General features: G+C 47.6%; 1 protein-coding gene across 5 annotated transcripts in view; it reads left to right on the top strand.

Annotated features, from left to right (window-relative positions):
• Positions 1–14,126, top strand: part of FAM168A (family with sequence similarity 168 member A) — a 171,285-nt gene that overhangs the window by 142,013 nt on the left and 15,146 nt on the right. For 3 of the 5 annotated variants that reach the window (XM_083610151.1, XM_083610149.1, XM_083610148.1), the window contains exons 5-6: positions 5,051–5,176; positions 11,938–12,080. In XM_083610151.1, the coding sequence (XP_083466277.1) occupies positions 5,051–5,176; positions 11,938–12,080 (269 nt within the window). The remainder of the gene's footprint in view (positions 1–5,050; positions 5,177–11,937; positions 12,081–14,126) is intronic. The other 2 variants (XM_083610152.1, XM_083610150.1) reach the window with 1 other exon arrangement.

Raw genomic sequence — 14,126 nt, 5'->3', positions numbered from 1 at the left:
AGCAAAAGAGAAGGACTTGAATGGGAGATGTTACGAGGCAATGATGTGTGTGGCTTCAAGTAGTCTTTCCCCCACCATGACAGCCTCCAATTCCCACCAGCCCCAGCCAGCATGGTCAGCGCTCAGGGATGATGGGAGTTGTAATCCAAAAGAACCTGGAGCAGGGCACCACGTTGAAGAAGGTTGACCAAGAGCAGGGATGGGTAACCTGCGTCCCACCAGGTGTTTATTTATTTGTTAAATTTATACATCGCCCTTCATCCAAAGATCTCTGGGCGGTTCACGGAATAAAATACGAAATAAAAATGTTGTTGGACTACAACTCCCATCATCCCTAGCCACTCTGATAGGAGCTGGAATCTGACAGCGTCCGGAGGGCCACAGGTCCCATCATCCCTGGCTAAGGGGACAAAGGGGTTGGCCAGAGAGGAGGGAATCATTTTGCCGCTGTGGTGAGCCCTGCAAAGTGAGGATGAAGATGTTACCTTCTCACCTGAAGTTACTGTAAAGGCCAGTGAGAGGGAGGGTATTCTTTCTTGTAGGGAGTGTCTTCGCACTTAGCTTTGTGGCAAATTTCAGGGGCACCGTGGTGGGGAGAGGCTCTTGCTGGGGGGCCTCACTCTGCCAGGAACCTGCTTCACAGCAAGATCTGTTAATGCGGCCCATTCTATCAAAAGGGGCTATTTTCTCCTGCCTCTCTGAATGTGCAGTCATGCTAGCACTGGACTGCTGGAAAGTGCTAAGAATTCAGACAAGTAAGTAAATGAAACTCGGCCACCTTCTGCTATGCTATACTCTGGCTGCATTTCCTATACTCTTAATGTTTCCCTTCCCTGCTTGATGCAAACTGCTAAAGGTAAAGGGACCCCTGACCATTAGGTCCAGTCGTGGCCGACTCTGGGGTTGCGGTGCTCATCTCGCTTTATTGGCCAAGGGAGCCAGCGTACAGCTTCCAGGTCACGTGGCCAGCAGGACTAAGCCGCTCCTGGCGAACCAGAGCAGCGCACGGAAACGCTGTTTACCTTCCCGTCGGAGTGGTACCTATTTATCTACTTGCACTTTGACGCGCTTTCGAACTGCTAGGTTGTCAGGAGCAGGGACCGAGCAATGGGAGCTCACCCTGTCGCGGGGATTCGAGCCACCAACCTTCTGATCAGCAAGCCCTAGGCTCTGTGGTTTAACCCACAGCGCCACCCGCATCCCTTGCGATGCGAACTACTACCTTCCCCTAAAAGAAGCACCTTCTCTGGACCTTCTCCAGGTACCCCCCACCTTCTGAAATCAGGTGGTCAGGGATAGGGCCTTCTCTCTGGTGGCCCCTCCCCATTTGTGAAATACCCTGCCTGGAGAGCCTATGAGATTCACTTTAATGACAGAGTGCCAGGTTGAAACATTTTTTATAAAAAATGTGCTGAGCATTTGATGGATTATTTGTTTTATTACTACTGATCTGCTCAGTTTTAAGGTAGGATTTAACGGGTGGGGCAGAATTTTATTTTTGATGTTTCATTCATTTTTATTCTTTGCAAGCCATGCTGAAGTCTTTTTAAAAACCCCACAAAGCTGGAAGGCAGGACATAGATTTTAAGTAGAATGAAATGCAATGAATTCATATTTCTGATGACTGCTGTTCACAAAAGGCAGCTTCACACCTGCACATTTGTTGCACGATCGCTGCAAAAGCAAGTGATAACTTCCATTTGCAAACGGGCAATCCCAGTAGATACACGTAGGAGACACATAGGATTTACACGTCGCCTCAGATGCCATCCTCTCCAGCGGGCTCAGCTGAGCAGCTAGTCATGAAATGATGGGCATGCAAACTGCATGCTGAAACCACAGTCCTGAAGCAAAAGCTCAAGGTTTTGCCCCTCGCGTTCTTCAGTGTATGGGAGGTCGTCTTGCCGCGGAGGATAGCTGGCTGAAAACAAGGCTGGGAGGGCATTGGAGTCTTTGCTTTGTGCATGAAAGGACAGCACAGCCAGTCAGAAAATTGAAAACAAAACACGCACACACCCTAGTGGATGAATACACCAGTGCTTGAATTGCACTCCAGGGAAGCCTACAGCCAAGGAGAAGATTGTATGCAACAGCAACAAAAAGGTGGTATTTGCACAAGCAACATCCTGACCACAATCACAATACTGATGGATGTGCTTTCAGCGAGGAGGGTTGCATTTTCCAGATGGGTAGCATGGCACACCCTGTGCTGGGAAAATGTTATACCCCTCCATTGGCACATCGCTCAGGAGCAGCATCTGAGCTATGTTCATGTTCACTGCAAAACACTAATGTTTCAGAAATGCACTCAGTTATTAGCCTTTTTTCAAGATTCTCAGAAGCCAGGGCCATACCTTTCCCCCCCACTATATTTTCCCCTCCGTCTGTGTGCAAGCACGGCCTTGAGAAGAGCTCAAAAAGCTTTGCCGACAATAGAGATCAAACCTGTGAAAAGCCAGCTTTCGCTTACGTCTGCCTCAGTGAACGAAGGAGCGCTCCCTTCCACGTCTCGTGAGCCCACGTTCTCAGAGCTGCCCTCCTTGTCCCTAACCTCCTGCTTCTCGCACCCCTGTTGCATCTCCCCACCGGCCCAAAACTGCCCACCGTGAAAAGCCCAGACCATTAGTGAATCCACTACTGTTGGGGAACACAGAAGGGTGGGAGGAGGTATGTAGAAATAAGTAGGGCATTTTTCCAGAATTGCGCTGTCCATTACGGCTTCAAAGGGGATGGACGCGCCATTGTTCAAGTAGCAGTTTAGAAAGATAGGAGAAGAGAGGCAATGAGAAGGATCGGGGGGCGGCGTTGCTGAACATCGCTTTACGGGTGCTGCTTGGTTGTTTCTGTAAAATGGCTACCGTATTTTTCGCTCTATAAGATGCACTTTTCCCCTCCTAAAAAGTAAGGGGAGATGTGTGTGCGTCTTATGGAGCGAATGCAGGCAGGAGGCTCTGCTCAGTGCTCCCTTTAAAGAGCCGCGTGGAGCGTGTGTGCAGCTCTTGGGGGCTTTCCCCCGAGGAGGGAGAAGGGCTGCCCTTCTCCCTCCTCGGGAAAAGCCTCCAAGAGCCGCGCACACACACTCCGCGTGCTCTTTAAAGGGAGCATGGCTCTTGGGGGAGCCTTAGCTGCGCATAGCCTCCCCCGGGCAGGGGATGAAGGCTCCCTTTGCCCAGGAGAGGCTGCACACGGCTATCCCATAAGTCAGGACAGCCTGGCTTCTGGGATTCAGATTACCCCCACTTGTTTTCCTCTTCCAAAAACTAGGTGCGTCTTATGGTCTGGTGCGTCTTATAGAGTGAAAAATACGGTGCTTCGCTGTTGCGTTATTCACCCATTTCCCACCATGACATTGATAAATATTCTTATGCCAAGTATGAAGTTTCCTTTTGCAAAATCATACCATTGGCCCATCTATGCTTCAAGCCAGAAGTGGACCACTTTTCCCCCCCCTGTTGGTGGTGGGGGACACACACATAGCAGCAGGGGATCAGGCTGGAGTCAAGAGTGGATGAGGCACCTCTTTTTCTTTCTGCCCCCTCTGTCTCCTCTTCCTCCTCTCTTTCTGCTTTCCTTCCTCCCTTCTGCTATCACCTCCCCCGCCATTGCCACCCTCGTGAGATTGGGCCAAGGGCGGCCTGTATATGTTGTAAACAGAAATCTGCCCTTTTCCCTTATGGCGTATCCAAGAGCCCATATAGAGTCCTTACATAGGTTCCCTATTGGTAGGAGGCCAACCAGAGAATATTGAGAAGCAAAGCAGCTAGTAAGCCTGATCTTTATTGATCTGCTGCAACAGGGTCGCCACTCACCACACGCAGGAGGGAGGAGGAACCCAGAACAATGGTGCACAAGCCCTTATATAGACTTTTGAAATTGCCCACTCTGGAGCCCAAGACCACTCCCAAAAACATCATACATACATCACAGAAGGGGTGTAGCTCAAGACCACCACCCCCAGATACATTATACCTACATCATAGAAAGGGCGGTCTACAGCAGAAACCTGAGTGCTTTGTTTACCTCCTGTCTGCCAGGTTACCTGTTTAATGGTCACTTGATTGGATTGCCTGGGGAGCCTGGCCAGTCTTCTGTAATGATAAATACTTAGTTCCTGAGCCAGGTCACAGGCTCCCCCCCTATTCATATCTTAAATGTGCCCTTAAAACAGGATTTGTGAAGGAAAAGGCAATGGGGAGGCTTTTCCATTTTCCTTTGACCTTGCAGAGAAAACATTTGGTCAGTTGGGGAATCAAAAATGGTTTCAGGTCGGTCTTGCTGTGCTGATCTCTGTACGTGCTTGGTTGGTACACTTATGAACATTTAGCATATATCTAAGACCTCGAAATTCCTATCACATATATCCCGGGGACCACAGGTTGCTCACCTGTGCTTTCAGCGGAGATGCCAGCACCCAAAACTAGCACCATCACGTCGTAGGCCTTGCTGCTTCTCCTTCTCCGTGTTCCCAGTGGCTGCAGGAGAAGCGATGGATGCGCCCCCTCCATGTCAGGATGGGAATTCTCGTGATGGATAGAAGCGGAGAAAAAGAGAGCGAGAGAAGTGGGGGGCTGCAGGTGCGGAGGAGAAGAATAGTGTGAAGGTGGGCGAGGAAGTAACTGACCTGCCCAACCATATCTTCCTTTTCTCAGTGCCCACTTCTGCAAAATATTCTGTATCTCCCTCCTCCCACCACAGGCAATTAGGCAATTTGAGCCAGCAAAATACCCCCTGCGTCCCAGTTTCAGATCCTCACTTCCTAGACAGCCCCAAATCAGCCACAACCTTTAATCGATGCCCCAGGCAACTGCTTATAACAACCACCTGTCGTGTAAGATAAAATTATTTCGGACCAATCTCTCAGAACAGGTTCAGCTGTCCCTTTATATGCCTTATGTCGCCGCAGTGAAGGGGACGGCTGAACTTCACGAAAAAGTGGTTTTTTGGGTGTGTGTGTGTTTTTTTACAATGGATGCTTGCACCTTCATCATTGTGTTTTGCCCCCTCGCTGTTTGTCCCATTTGTAACATCTTCTCTTCTGTCTTCACTCAAGCGACACTTCTGATGAAACAGGCCTGGCCTCAGACATCATCCTCTTGTGCCACTGAGGGTACCTTTCACCTCCCAGTGGACACTGGGACCGAGAACAGAACTTACCAAGCTTCATCAGCAGCATTCAGTAAATAGAACTTTATACTTCTGGGGATTTTTTTTTTCCTGGTGGTTTTTCTTTATCTCTTTCTCTCTGTGTGTGTATGTCTGTGTTTCTTTCTTGATTTGGGAGGGGGTTGTATTGCCTGCTTTGCATTTATTATTTTTTTTATTATCATTATTATTATTATTATTATCGTCATTATTATTATTTTTGCAATTAGAGTTGCCAGGTCAGGAGCAGTTTTCAGGGCTCAAGCCTGAGACCTAGCAAGGGCTCCCAGGTCAAAGCATGCTACAATCAGAAAACACATTACAGTGGTATCTTGGGTTATGAACTTAATTCGTTCCAGAGGTCCCTTCTTAACCTGAAACCGTTCTCAACCTGAGGCGCACTTTCGCTAATGGGGTATCCCACTGCCGCTGCAGCGCTGCTGCACGATTTCTGTTCTCATCCTAGGGCAGAGTTCTTAACCCAAGGTACTATTTTTGGGATAGCAGAGTCTGTAACCTGAAGTGTTTGTAACCCGAGGTACCACTGTACAGTTATCAAGCCCCCTCCTCCTGTTTTGGAGACAGGAAATTGGTTTGGTTTGGTTTTTTAATAGTTTTTAAATAGTTTCATTCACTTTGAGGGGTGAGTGGAGCCCGTCACATTAAGGCTGAGAGGGGGCAGTCCTCACATTGCTGGACTCCTACTTCCATCTGTCACAGCCATTGTGGCTGATGGTTAGGGATGAAAGTAGTCAAATAGTCCACAGATTCCCCACCACTACATGAAGGCTTCATTATCACTGTGCAGAAGAGAGCCCAGGATGCAACAACTTTTGCAGATGCTTCAGGGCTTGGCTAATGTAGCCCAGGCTGTGTAATAAACAAAAATCTGCCCTTATTCCCTTATGGGGGACACAAGAGCCCTTATAGAGTCCTTTGCAGGTTCTCCATCAGTAGGAGAAAATAACAGAGGCCAACCAGAGAATATCGAGAAGCAAAGCAGCTAGTAAGCCTGATCTTTATTGAACTGTTGCAACAGGGTGTCCCCTTCACACTCAGGAGGAGGAGGACCCCGAACCAAGGTGTGTCCGCCCTTATATAGACATTTTTAATTGTCCGCCTTGGAGTCCAAGACCACCCCCAGAAACACCATACATACATCACAGAAGGGGTGTAGCTCAACACCACCACATACATTATACCTACATCACAGAAAGGGCGGTCTACAGCAGAAATCTGAGTGCTTTGTTTACCTCCTGTCTGCCAGGTTACCTGTTTAATGGTCACTTGATTGGACTGCCTGGGGAGCCTGGCCAGTCTTTTGTAGTGACAAAAACTTAGTTCCTGAGCCAGGTCACAGGCTCACCCTATTCATACACAGACATACCCTTAAGACAGGATTTGGGAACACAAAAACAATGGGGAGACTCCCCCACCTCCTCCCTCCTTGCAGAAAAAACATTTGGTCCTCCTCTGCTGCTCCAGACATGTGGTCCACGCATCTATGTATCGGCTTGGTTGGTACATTTATGAACTATAGATATGATCTTATTTTTTTATAATTTCAGCTGCTCAACCACCCAAAGATTTGCTGTATCATTTTGTACCGGCTGAAGTTCTTTAAATAGGTTGTAGTCTTTGGGTTGGTAGCTGCATACGCATACAGATTTGGGCTCGTTCCCAGAGATTTGTAGGGTAGAAGGCACACAGTGCCTCTGTGGCAAGACCCATCTCAGTAGCTTGTAGTTTATCTGCTTTTCTGTAAGCCTGTGCAGCGCACTGTCATTTTGAAAACGGACGTGCTTGCACTCCCTCTGGGTTTTTAAGCTGTGGGTTGACGGTGGTCCAAGCGAGGTGTGCTTCTGTTCCTCTGGGGAGCTGCGTCCGTGTGTGTGTTGGTCATGGTTATTTGGTACAGTGCAGAGGAGGATGTTTCTGGGAGTTCTGGTCTGAGAGATTTGTGAGATTCTGGCTTTAAACTGGAAGACAGCTTCCAGTTGATGTAGAATAATTGGGGTTTGGCTTTTGCTGCCCACCTCCCCAAGGAACTGAGTCCCCTAAGTCCGTGATCGGTCAGAGATGAATGGATGGAAGCGGGATCCAGAAAAAAGCAAGGCCGATCTTTATTTTTCTGTTGCAACAGAGTTCCCTCCCCTCCTTGCAAGAGAGACCAAGAACAAAGGGTGCAGGAACCTTTAAAAACTTTGAATTTGCCCAACCCCTTAGCCAGAGACCACCCAAAAAGCACCCAACATCACAGAAGGAGGTGGTCTCCTTTGAGAATGTTGCTTCTCTCCTGTCTGTAAAGGTAAAGGGACCCCTGACCGTTAGGTCCAGTCGTGGCCGACTCTGGGGTTGCAGCACTCATTTCACTTTACTGGCCAAGGGAGCCAGCGTACAGCTTCCGGGTCATGTGGCCAGCATGACTAAACCGCTTCTGGCGAACCAGAGCAGCGCACGGAAACACTGTTTACCTTCCTGCCGGAGCAGTACCTATTTATCTACTTATCTACTTGCACTTTGACGTACTTTCGAACTGCTAGGTTGGCAGGAGCAGGGACCGAGCAACGGGAGCTCACCCCGTCGCGGGGATTCGAACCGCTGACCTTCTGATTGGCAAGTCCTAGGCTCTGTGGTTTAACCCACAGCGCCACCCGCGTCCCTCAGTCTGTCAAGGTACCTGATTGCATTAACTGTGCAGCCTGGCCATTCCTTTGAGATGGTAAATACTTTGGTTCCTGAATCACTTATTTACAGACTTACACCTATTGATAGACTGCTTAGCTTAAGAGAAACTTGCCAGGTTGGATTTGCTCCCTACATTCCAGGCAGTTTATTAACTGGATTTGCAAGTGAAAAGACAACTGGAAAGCTTTCCCCATCTCCTTCCTCCTCCTGCAGAAGAATATTTGAGGTCATTTTGGGAGAGTCAGAATGGCTTCAGGATTGTTCTGTTTCTGTGTCTGCAGTGTGAGGGCACCCCAAATTTTTACAACGCAGTATTGCTGTGATTCAGATCCCAGAATGATTTGCCTGTGGCGAGATCCACATGGTGCTCAGTCCTATGAAGAATGCAACATGGTTTCTGTTTCGCAGGCGTTGCACGTTCAGTTTAGGGTTGCCAGACGATAGTGGTCTTGGAGCTAGATTGATCTTCTTCTTCTTCTTCTTCTTCTTCTTCTTCTTCTTCTTCTTCTTCTTCTTCTTCTTGTGATCACTCATAGCCGAGTAAGATTGTCTTCCATAAACACGGTTTTAACAATGAGTACGTAAGTGACTGTGGAGGCCAATTCTGGATCCACATGTCCTTCCACAGTGGGGACATTGGTTTCTGGGCAGGAGTTGATCACAATGTGGATTTGCCAAGCGTGCCTTCCTTTTAGCACATTTCTCCCTTGCGTCCTGAGTTCAAATGTCTTCAAAGCCCATGACACCTTTGGAAAAGGCTGTTCTCCAATTGGAGCGCTTGCAGGCCAGTGTTTTCCAATTGTTGGTGTTTATACTACATTTTTTTTATTACCAACCTGATAAGCCTAAACTGATAGCTTTTAGCTGTGCTTGGATATTTGGTTGACAAATGCAACCTTAAGAGGTCTTTCTCCCCCACCCACCCCAAAAAACCCATTGTTTGCTAATTATTCTCTGCGAGACAACCTTCCTGTGGTTTTGTGTTGACGTCCCAGATTGCTCTTTTCAGGCAAGGTTGCCGCTTTCTATTTTTCTGCATGTTTGCAAAGAGCAAGTCCTTGCTCTGTTTTTAATAGGAGCCGAGCAGATGCAAGGCTTCTGTCAATAATGCAAATGGGCCTGTAGAGAGAGCAGAGGTGCGTACGAAGCTATCAGAGAAATCTCTGCTAGGCTAAGGTGACCTTTGGTGATACAGGACAACCTAGTCTCTGCAAGGAGTTCAGAGATCTCCCTTCCCTACTTGCTCAGCTTGCTTTGAACTCTCCCCTGCCACTTTGACCCTGTTCAGCAGGTGTAGCTGCTTAAAGCTGAGTCCTTTGTCTAAAAGGAGCTCCTGTTAATTTCAGATGTGAAGGAGAGAATAAGGCACGCCTGGTGCTGTGTGTTTGCTTTGCTTACAGGCTAAGGCAGACCAATTAATGACTCCGCTTGCAGCCACCTCCTGCCAAGTCTGTGTGCCTGGAAACATAAGCGTTGGAAAGGTGCCTGTTTTTAATCACGCAGAATCTGCTGCCGACCAAACCCGAGTCCTCAAATAATAACACTGGGTGGCATGCATGTTGTACCTGGAAGAAAACATCGTGTCAGATGCCTCTGCTAGCTGGCCTGCGCTCACATGCCCTGGGCCATCTGGAGCAGCCCTTGCAATATTTATTTATTTAGAAAACCGACCCTCCCCTCCAGAGCATTTGCTTCCATCAGTGCAGAGTGCAGTAATAAAAAACGAACCCATTCGACAAAAGAAATAAACCAGCGCTGTGAAAATGGAAGCAGTGGAAGAACGTGCCTTCTCTCTCCTTGTGGTCTGCATTGCATGGGTTGAAATTATGAATGGGGGTGGTGGTTGGTGAATGTGTGTGCTCTGAACGGCCTCGGTCCAGTATACCTGAAGGAGCGTCTCCACCCCCATTGTTCTGCCCGGACACTGAGGTCCAGTCCTGAGGGTCTTCTGGCAGTTCCCTCACTGCGAGAAACCAAGTTACAGGGAACCAGGCAGAGGGCCTTCTCAGTAGTGGCACCCGACCTGTGGAACGCCCTTCCACCAGATGTCAAAGAGGAAAACAACTACCAGACTTTTAGAAGACATCTGAAGGCAGCCCTGTTTAGGGAAGCTTTTAATGTTTAATAAGTTATTGCATTTTAGTGTTCTGTTGGAAGCCGCCCAGAGTGGCTGGGAAAACCCAGCCAGATGGGCAGGGTATAAATAATAAATTATTATTATTATTATTATTATTATTATTATTATTATTATTATTATTAGAAATTCAGAATACGGTAGCCCACATCTTGATTTGGTTTCATTGGGGAATTAGTGGGATGAAAGAGAATCGTTAACTTCTAGCAAGTTTGAGGACTTGCCTCTCTCCTCATCCTGGATTCCAGTAGTGTTGGCAAATAGCTGTCCCAGGAATGTGACTGAAGAGTGGTGTGGAAATACTTACGATAAATAAAATAGCAGGAATGGTAGTTCGGCAATGTCTGGGCCAAAGGTTCCCCCCATTTTTGTGGGAACGTTCAGGGATACAGCAGAGGATATATTGTCTGATTATATCCTTTTCCAACTTGTGTTAACAAGTTCACAATTTAGCAAAGTAACATTCCCCCTTTTAAACTTGCATCTTTGGCTAAGCAGATGTTGCTTCTTCGATGCATGTAGTCAAAGAGAGAGAGATGGCTGCCCTGCCCTGCTTTTGTCGTTACCTGCACAGGTGAGGCCACGCCCACTTCTAGTCACATGCAGAGGAAGTCTGTCCCAGCCCAGAAGGAAACAGGAAGTTTACCTGCTGGCTGGACAAACATTCCCCATGTGTAAACATGTTCACTCTAGGGATGTTGTACTTGACTGCTCTTGTGTTTCACATCCCACAATTTTTTGTGGGGGGTGGGGATGAGGGTGGACTCAGGAGAGAAGCTGTGCAGCTCAGGCACAAGCCAGGATCCCAAGAAACACGAAGCTCATTCGCTGAGCCTAGAGAGTTGTTTTTTCCATCCCATGCTGCTCACCAAATGCTCTTCAAACTGTGAAGGGAGAAGGAGATTTGAAACTAGTTTGTGATATAGCATGGAGCCTACGGGGCAAGCAGGGAGATACAAGGGAGAAGCCAAACATTGAACCTGGGCTAGCACAAGCTCCCACTGTTAGCCTAAGCAGTTTTTGGATCCTAGTAAATACGTTTTGGTTGTCATTGTACTAAAATGCTGAAAGCTCAATGCCCAAGTGCTCTGCTCGAGTCCTGGCTGCATGCGGAGTTGCACAAAATCCCACTTGCAAGCTTGGTAATCACCGAGGTTCTGATCCTGCCCCTGTTCCTGCCACTCAATACACCATTATTTGGCCTTTGTTGTGTTAACCTCCGTATAAGCCCCATGCCGTGCGGAGAAGTAGCAGTGGCACCCACTCTTGGGTTCCTAAGTGGTTTTTGCCTTGTCTTCTAATTATGCTGCTGATGGCACACACTGCAACAGATGCTTTGTTAAATACCTCTGTCTTGGAATAGCCCACTCTGTTTGTTCCAGGATGCTAATAGCACCTCCCTGACAATGTGCAGCTGCGCTCAGAGAAACACTGCCCGTTTTCGTGGCGGCAGGATTAATCCAGCCCGAGAGGCTTCTCATGCCCGAAATCTCAAAATTGGTTTGTTAACGCTGGGTCTGACTCTGAGGTCAGTGAAAAGGAAGGCAATTATGTGCCTCTTGGAGGAAATTACTGTATTTGCCATCTGTTTCCTGCAGTTCAGCGTTCTTTCGCCTCGCTATCAGATTTTGGATGAATTTTTGCATTTGCACAATTGAGCACATAATGGACATGAACTGGACTCCTTCGTCACCCTCCTGGGGGGTGGAAAGCAACACTTAGCTAATTTGGGGCACGTTTTCAAGTCTGCTTAACTCTTGTTAGCTGCTGTATTGCTGTGAAACATCATTTTGTGCTTTGGGCCTCTTTTTTTAAGAACAGTAACAATCGCATTCTTATGGATTCAGCAGTTGCTTTGGGGCTGTTTGGAATGAGACCTGCCTCTTTCTGAGAAAGCCAGAAACAAGCTAGGTGGTTGGTGAAAATTGCTTAACCTCCCCGATTGACGGGCCTTGCTTTTTGTTTCTCAACAGGGTATACCGCTGGAACGCCCTACAAGGTCCCTCCCACCCAGAGCAACAGCGCACCTCCTCCATATTCTCCATCTCCAAATCCTTACCAGACCGCTATGTACCCCATCCGAAGTGCCTATCCGCAGCAGAACCTGTATGCCCAAGTGAGTACAACTGGCAGCCGTGCTGATGTCAAACAGCAAGAACAAAAACAAGAGCCTAAGAGCGACCGCTGTTTAGTAACTCTGCTAATCTAAGCGTAGAAAACGAAACTGAATTTAACTGGAAAAATCTGAACATTCTATGTCATGCCTAAAACACTGTGATTTGGCAGACCTCCCTTGGGAAGATACAGTGGTACCTCGGGTTAAGTACTTAATTCGTTCCGGAGGTCCATTCTTAACCTGAAGCACCACTTTAGCTAATGGGGCCTCCTGCTGCTGCCGTGCCACCAGACCACGATTTCTGTTCTCATCCTGAAGCAAAGTTCTTAACCCGAGGTACTATTTCTGGGTTAGCGGAATCTGTAACCTGAAGCGTATGTAACCTGAAGCGTATGTAACCCGAGCTACCACTGTATTCTGTAATGATGGTGCCATCATTAAGAGCATAAGAAGAGTGCTGTTAGGTCTGAACAGAGACCCAGCTAGTCTAGCATCCGTTTATCACAGTGGCCATTCAGATGCCTCTTCTGGGAAGCTCTTAAGCAGGAACTAAGGCAAGAGCCCTCTCCCCACCTATAATTCCAAGCACTCAGTGTTCAGTGCTGGAGGTAGTTCCCAGCCATCATGGCTAGGAGTCATTGATAGTTTTATCCTCTATGAATTTGTCCCTTTAAATAGGCCTCTAAATCAGCTAGGATGGCTGCTGAATTTTTGAATGACAAAGGACGGGGGGGTCAAAGGTGTGCTAAAAGAGGAAAAGAAGATTGCAGAGAAGCTGAATGAATTCTTTGCATCTGTCTCCACAGTGGAAGGTGTAGGGGAGATCCCTGTAACTGAAGCAACTTTCTTAGGAAAGGGAAGCCTCAGCAACTGCTAATAGTTGTGAGATGAGATGAGATTCCTGGCCTCGTTGACTAATTGAAAAGGAACAGATCCCTGGGTCTGGATGGTATCCACTGAAGACTCAGAATGTGAAATTGCCTATCTTTTAACAAAAACACACAAACTTGTTCCTAACATCAGCCTCTATGCCTGAAGACTGGAAAGTGGGCACTGTATCGCCAGTTTTTAAAAGGGGTCCAGGGAGGACAGTGCTGGAAATTACAGGCTACCGGTAGTTAACATATTGCGGGAAAGCTCATGGAATGCATGATTAAGAATAAGTTACTAAGCATGTAGAAGGACAAGCCTTGCAAAGAAGAACAAGCCTGGCTTCTGCAAGGCAAAATCCGGTCTTCCTCACTCTTTGAGAGTGTCAACAAGCATACAGATAGAGGTGATCTAGTAGGCATTTTGTACATCACAAAGATTCCTTAGTAAGCTTAGCAGTTAAAGGATAAGAGCATAGGCTGTCGTAAAGGTAAAGGTACCCCTGACCATTAGGTCCAGTCACGGACTACTCTGGGGTTGCAGCGCTCATCTTGCTCTGTAGGCCGAGGGAGCTGGTGTTTGTCCGCAGACAGCTTCCGGGTCATGTGGCCAGCATGACTAAGCCGCTTCTGGTGAACCAGAGCAGTGCACAGAAACGCAGTTTACCTTCCCGCCAGAGTGGTACCTATTTGTCTACTTGCACTTGACATGCTTTTGAACTGCTAGGTGGGCAGGAGCTGGGACCGAGCAACAGGAGCTCACCCCGTCGTGGGGATTCGAACCGCCGACCTTCCAATCAGCAAGCCCTAGGGTCTGTGGTTTAACCCACAGCACCATCCACTGTCCCTATAGGCTGTCTTACAAATCAGTAACAGGTTAAAGAATAGGAAGCAGGGATGGAGGGATAGAAGAAGTGGGGTTCCTCAAAGATCGTTTTTGGTGCTTTTTAATGTTCACGAATGATCTGACGTTAGGTCTGAACAGTGAGGTGGCCAAGTTTGCTATTGATGCCAATTTGTTCAGGCTGGTAAGAAAAAAGAAAGGGATGGCAAGGAGGATCTCTCCAAACTGGGTAAACAGGCATTAAAATTTCAAATGGGATTCAGTGTCAGTAAGTGTGAAGTGATGCACACTGAGGCAAAAAATATCCTTACAGCATATTTATACACTTAATGA

The sequence above is a fragment of the Podarcis filfolensis genome (genome assembly GCF_964270895.1).
Source record: "Podarcis filfolensis genome assembly, chromosome: 4".
In the NCBI taxonomy this organism is placed as follows: domain Eukaryota; kingdom Metazoa; phylum Chordata; class Lepidosauria; order Squamata; family Lacertidae; genus Podarcis; species Podarcis filfolensis.
The sequence above is the reverse complement of the archived record's forward strand: the minus strand, read 5'-3'. Positions and strand labels throughout refer to the sequence as shown.